The sequence below is a fragment of the Vigna radiata genome, chromosome 1 (genome assembly GCF_000741045.1).
Source record: "Vigna radiata var. radiata cultivar VC1973A chromosome 1, Vradiata_ver6, whole genome shotgun sequence".
NCBI lineage: Eukaryota > Viridiplantae > Streptophyta > Magnoliopsida > Fabales > Fabaceae > Vigna > Vigna radiata.
Genome location: NC_028351.1, coordinates 24,027,315 through 24,033,685, shown reverse-complemented (window position 1 = coordinate 24,033,685; position 6,371 = coordinate 24,027,315). Strand labels below are relative to the sequence as shown.

The following is a 6,371-nucleotide window of genomic DNA, read 5'->3' as shown; positions in this document are numbered from 1 at the left end:
TCCAGAAAATTGCCGAGAAGTGTGTCCTCCCTTCATCCAAAATCCAAAAACATGGTTCAAGCAAAGAAATTCTCTTCAAAAGAACGTTCCAGCAAGCAAACTCTTGAGAATGAGAGTGTGACGNCTGCAGGGTTCTAATCCCTAGGGCCAAGTGTCATCTCTTAAGGATGAGTGGGGTCCAACTCCTTTGCAAAACCCTAGGCCATGTGTCCTACTATTTGGGCCCATCATAAAATTTCCAAAATTGGCCCAAGATACAAAGAGTTTATCTAAAAATTCTAACTACTAAATTACAAAATAGCTAAAATTTAAAATGTCTAAAATGAGAGTCTTGAATTTATTTTGCCTCCTTCCCAATGCTCTAAATTGTGTTTCCAAAGTTTTCCCTGAAAATAATAATGCAAATAATTAGCTCAGAAAATTCAAATTAATTAAAATTAGAATTTCNGGTCAAATTAAGCATAATTAGGAAAAACGGGAAAATATCAGACAATTAAGCACAATTCCCTGATTAATTCTAGCACAATAAACTAAGTGAAATCAATAAAATATCGACTCATCACTAATTCTCCTAAAAAGGGAAATAAGGAAACTAGGAAATCTAGAGAAAATAAAATAAAATAAAAGATTATGTATCTATTTCCTCTAATTAGGAAGATTCTAAAGATATTATCTCATATTACAACAATATATTCACTGTAAAATTACCTGGCAATGTTGAGCACACTCATGAGAGGCAAGGACAAATAATTTGAAGAAGGAAATGTCAATATTGTGGCTTGAGAAGTGGGTGCCAGCAATGGTTCAAGCCAATGACGTCCCCACATCCTAACAACATCAAGTGGAAGCCATCTAGAGATTTAAATTCATATGATTAAATCATTTATGTTACAGGCTTGCAAAAGTTTGCACTGAAATCTCCATTTAAAGTAGCCTACCCATTGCAATTCAAAGCCATCCGACTGGCACCTCTTGTAACATTAACCAACCCGATGGAGAATGGGTGGTTTTGGTTTGAGTTGTGGTATAAAAATCAGAGAACCCAACCAGATTCAACCAATTGTTGTTTAATTGGTTTGGTTTTTTAATGGTTCAAACCCTAACCCAATTCAACCTGATTACACCCTCATGAGTTTTCTTATAGTTTTATTGATGTTAAAAATGTTTTAAGGCATGACTATCCTGCAAATAACATTATATATATATATCGTTATATAATTTGCTTATAATATTTGTATTAGACTACAAGTGATGGTACAAAATAAATCTTTAAAATTACTCCTAGAATCAATTAATTAATCCTTCTTCCTAAAAAAAAAATTATAGTAAGGAGTTGAATAATACTTTCTTTGAGAACTTTTTTAAAGAAACTATGGATAGACAATCTCTTACTATATTATCTATTAGTTTAGCGTTGGCCTACTCAAGTGTTGTCTTTTAGCTCAACTTGTTTTGAATGAAGTGCCTTTTTGTTTTGATCATTAATTATATAAATAATAACATCAAAATTAATATACATACTCAAATTTGGTTGTTTTATTAGATTTTTTTTTTTAATTAGTGAGTAAACTGTTGTGCCTATTAATTTTCTTACAACTTTAAAATGAATCTCTTCTACGTAGGGCTACTTCTATTTGTATTTCAAACCATTTCATCTTACACTTTCAAATTCCTTTTAAAATTTTAAAATTATCCTTTACAATACACCATTAGTGCACAGAGAGCTATTTATCATTGTATTAATAGATAAACTGCTGAATTCATTGAATACCAAAAATAGAGTTATAGCAATATCCAAAAATAGTAGAATTATTTTAAAATGTTTTCCACTCTTTTAGTAAATATCGCATATGTGCTACCTACTTTCTTAGTGTCAAACCACTCAATAATACATGCATATACCAGTATTATATACATTTTTCCCCTTTTCTTATTATTTAATAATTCTACTAAAATTCCTATGACATCACCAATTCCACAAAGAGAAAACACATAAGATTGTGAACACGCAAGTAATTACCAACCAAACTCGTTTCAATTCCTTTAAATAAAGCATGTTACCTAGCAAAAACACAAATTATAGTAGATTTTTTTTTATTGTAGGTGTGGAAAAAAAAGATAAATAAATTCATGACTATTCTTATTTAAGTTGTATGTGTCATTTTTTTGTCATAAAATTCATTAATGATGTGAACTCGTATCAATTTTTTTAACAATCCTTTATTCAAGGTAAATAATCAAATAATCAGCTAAAAATTCATTTTGTATCTTGTTTTTGAGTTTATTTTCACAATCTTTATATTGAAAAAGATATTTTAATTCTAGCAATTAAAACAAGTAAAGTTAACACCAATCAAATTAAATAATGAATCAAAAAATAAGTCAACCATTTTCTTATTTTCACCATTCCTTGACATAGCTTGTATTGGAAGATACAACTTTTTAGAATCAGACGGTTAATTCATCAAATTCGTAATGGTAGCTTTTATTGAAAGATACAACTTTTTTATTTAGTTAAATTATCAAAATAAAACTTTATTATCAATTCGCAAATTTTCTCCACATTAGAGAATGGTGAAAGCTGAACAAAAAACTGAAAAATTACAACTTGCAAATCACTCAGAAATATGAAAACCATAATAACTTTTTGATAAAATAATTGTATTTGATTTCTCAAATAAGTTTTAACTTTTGTTTTAACATATATATATATATATATATATATATATATATATATATATATATATATATATATATATATATATATATATATATATATATATACACTAAACTGCATGCTATTATCAACATCACCATTAATGGCCCCATTAAGTAAGTGAGGAGGTCAATGATGTGAACGAAAATGCATAGAGAATTGAAAGAGTATTAGAATTTGGGTAGCGATATTTCAACAACCCAATTTTGACAACGGCTTTGACAACGCCAGTTGTCACTTTCTTATTGGCTGCATTTATTTGATTTTTTTTAATTCAAAAATGTGATTTGGATTGGTTTTACGAAAGTGCCCCTCTGTCCAGAAGAGATCGTTCTCAGTGCTAGGGTTTTTAGATTGAAATTTCACATTTTGTCTCCTTCGCACTCTCGTTCTCTCTGTTCGCCATCTTCCCTCCGTTCTTTGTCCAGAAGAGATCGTTCTCTGTCTCGTTCGTTCTCTTCCCTCCGTCTTCGATTTCTGTTGAGTGGCTGCCCTTTTGAGTTGGCATAGAGTTCGTTTGTGTGTGGATTTTGTTTGGTGTGGAGTTCGTGGAGTCCGTTAGGTTTTCTTGAAGTTTATGTTTGTTTCTTCGTTTTATTGTGGAATGGCTTCGACCCCTGACACTGGTTCTGGCAACAAGGTATGTATATCATTGGTTTCACGTATTGTTTGTGTATTTTGTTCGTTATGTGTAAGCTGTGTGGTTACGGGATGTGGGTTCTTTTGCGACTTAAAACGCTTTGTCATTCATTAACATCAATCCACTGCAAGTTGCGAACTTCAACATCAATCCACTGCAATCCAGAAAGTTGTGAACCGGAGTGTAGTTCTTACGAGTGCCCTTGAGAAATTGTGTGAGAGTTGTCCTTTGCTTAGGCGGTTAGTTTAGATGTAACCTCTTGCAGTGGCTATATTATTTACATCTACAGTCTTGCTAGTTAGTCCCGGTTAATGCAATGAATTTTTTTTTTATGAAATTACATTTCTAAATATTTTCTCTAAACCATTAATAGGAATAGTTGCAAAAGGCTTTACTGGATATCTCAAGGAATGGAAGGGTTACCTTTGCCTTCTGCCAAGATAAAAAATGGCCCATTCTAAACTTGTTCTTATTCTCAAAACTCATTTATTTCTCAGTTAAATTATCTATAATTCATGCAGAAGGATGTTGTGTGTACTGTTTTGAATTACATTAGAACAAGAATTCGCACTATTCTCCTTATAATTTTGTATTTTTATGGTTAAAACATAATAGAGTTTTTATGCTATAAGGAGTTGAATTTGCAGTGTTTTATGGGCTGCTTTAATTATATAATAGGTTGCTTTATTTGGTTACGTCCTTGAATATCTTCTTGATGCAGTTGGATAATACAAGAAATATGATTTGATTTTGTGATGCAGTTGTTTGTTCGACATTCAATGAAGACCAAGTTTATTCGTGGTTTGAATGAAATTTTGACTGACGAGCAGAAGGATATTATTTCACAAAGTCCATTTAAATGGTTTTTAGAACTAAATGATGACATTAAGCTTGGTAGGAATATACTGAGCGATTTATTACAAAGGTGGGATGATGAGAGGGGTGGGTTTTGTTTTGGAGATAAATATGTGGAATTAAAGGAATTAGATGTTACTTTAAGTTTAGGATTGGGTTTAGATGGTGAGCAGATTAACTTGAAAGAAAAAAGAGTTGGAAAAAGTGATTGTCGGAAGCACTTTGCAAAAGCTAACGGAAATTATGATTTGCAAGTTATATATGACTTTATATTGAAAAAACACAAAAAGTTGCCTTCATTAGATGTTTGTAGGCTATACATTTTGGTAGGAATTTCTAACATATTGTTACCCAATCGTACGAAAACAATATTCCCAATTTTGTTTGAAATAGTTGATAAAATAAATGATTTGGGTAGGTTTTGTTGGGATCGTATAGTATACCAATATCTACTTAGTAGTTTTAGCAAAGCTTGTACAGCTTGGAATGAAGGAAAAGGTGCAAGGACTGTGTATGTGGAAGGTTGTGTGTACGTGTTCCAGGTAAATCTTTAATTTGGACTTTTTGTACCCTTGAAATGTTTGAGTTGATAAATGTATAATGTTTTAGTCAGCGTTTTGTTTATACTAATTATGGTGTGTGTAATGTATTTCAGGTTTGGTTTTGTGATCGTTTTGTTCCTTCTAATAATTTAGTTAATAAAAACCCAAGAATTTTGCATTGGATTGATGTCAATGTAGGTGACAATTTCATAAAATCTGCTATGGAGACGAGTGTGGTATGTATTAAGTGGTTTTATTAACATATTTGATTTAATGATTTAATTTATACAATGATGGTTATGATGAATTTGCAGACGTTTGATGACTATGGTCTATCAATGAGAGAAATGAGCCAGCCATTTGTGAGAGCATCATTTAATGCAGCTGGAGAGGAAGTAAGGAAGAAAGCACATTCAAAGTCAGCAACCAATGAAAAACAGAAAAAAGATGTTGATGACGGTTTAGATGCTGTTCTAGAGGAACAAGAAGCTGAAATTAAAGCACTTGAAGAAGAATTGGCTGCATTGAAGACTGAGTTGGTTGAGGAGAAAAAAAAAATATTATGGTGTTTACAGCACCCCATGTAACCAAAATGAGAATTGCAACAACTATGGACGTGAGGGAGATGATTGCAACAATGAAACTGTTTTGAAGTATTACATGCGCCGAAAGCGGTTCAAAAGTGCTGTTTGTAAAACTCCGTACACTGGATACAGTCCAAAACTTTAATTATGGATAGTTTTATTAGTGCAGTATGTTGTATTACCTTAATTATGGATATTTGTATTTAAAACAGAGATTTGGTTTGTTAATAAATATAGTGGTTGTTAGCAAATATTTATTTGAATTATTATTGTAATATTAATTCCATTTGTTGATTGGTAGTGTTGCTTAATTTTCATCCTTAGTTGTTGTTAACAAATGTCCAGTTATGTCCAGTTCTGTACCAAAACTGCATGACTGCTACCCAGTTTTGGCTGAAGAACTCCCCACTGTGTGCTAGAGTGTGTTTTGTGTGCGTTTTGAACTACCTAACCAAGCTTGGCATGGTTGGAAGTGTGGAGAACAAGTAGTTTAAAGTTAGCTCATTGTTCTTTTTATTGTAATATCTCTGAAATGCAAAAGTGTGATTTTGTACCAAAACTCCATCACTGCTACCCAGTCTTGGCTGAAGAACTCCCTACTGTGTGCTGGAGTGTGTTTTGTGTGCGTTTTGAAGTCCCTAACCAAGTTTGGAATGGTTGAAAGTGTGGAGAATAAGTAATTTCAAGTTAGCTCATTGTTTTTTTTATTCTAATATCTGTGAAATGCAAAAGTGTGATTTTGTACCAAAACTCCATGACTGCTACCCAGTCTTGGCTGAAGAACTCCCCACTGTGTGCTGGAGTGTTTTGTGTGCGCTTTGAACTGCCTAACCAAGTTTGGCATGGTTGAAAGTGTGGAGAACAAGTAATTTCAAGTTAGCTCATTGTTTTTTTTATTCTAATATCTTTGAAATGCAAAAGTGTGCTTTTGTACCAAAACTCCATGACTGCTACCCAGTCTTGGCTGAAGAACTCCCCATTGTGTGCTGGAGTGTGTTTTGTGTGCGTTTTGAACTGCCTAACCAAGCTTGGCA

At 32.4% G+C, this 6,371-nt stretch overlaps 1 protein-coding gene across 1 annotated transcript; it reads left to right on the top strand.

The window, feature by feature from the left end:
• The first annotated feature begins 4,128 nt into the window (after positions 1-4,128).
• On the top strand, positions 4,129-5,466 carry LOC111241305. The gene is made up of 3 exons (XM_022778830.1): positions 4,129-4,753; positions 4,867-4,989; positions 5,068-5,466. The coding sequence occupies exons 1-3, from the start codon at positions 4,136-4,138 to the stop codon at positions 5,338-5,340; spliced, it is 1,014 nt and encodes a 337-aa protein (XP_022634551.1). The 5' UTR covers positions 4,129-4,135; the 3' UTR covers positions 5,341-5,466.
• The last annotated feature ends 905 nt before the right edge of the window (positions 5,467-6,371 follow it).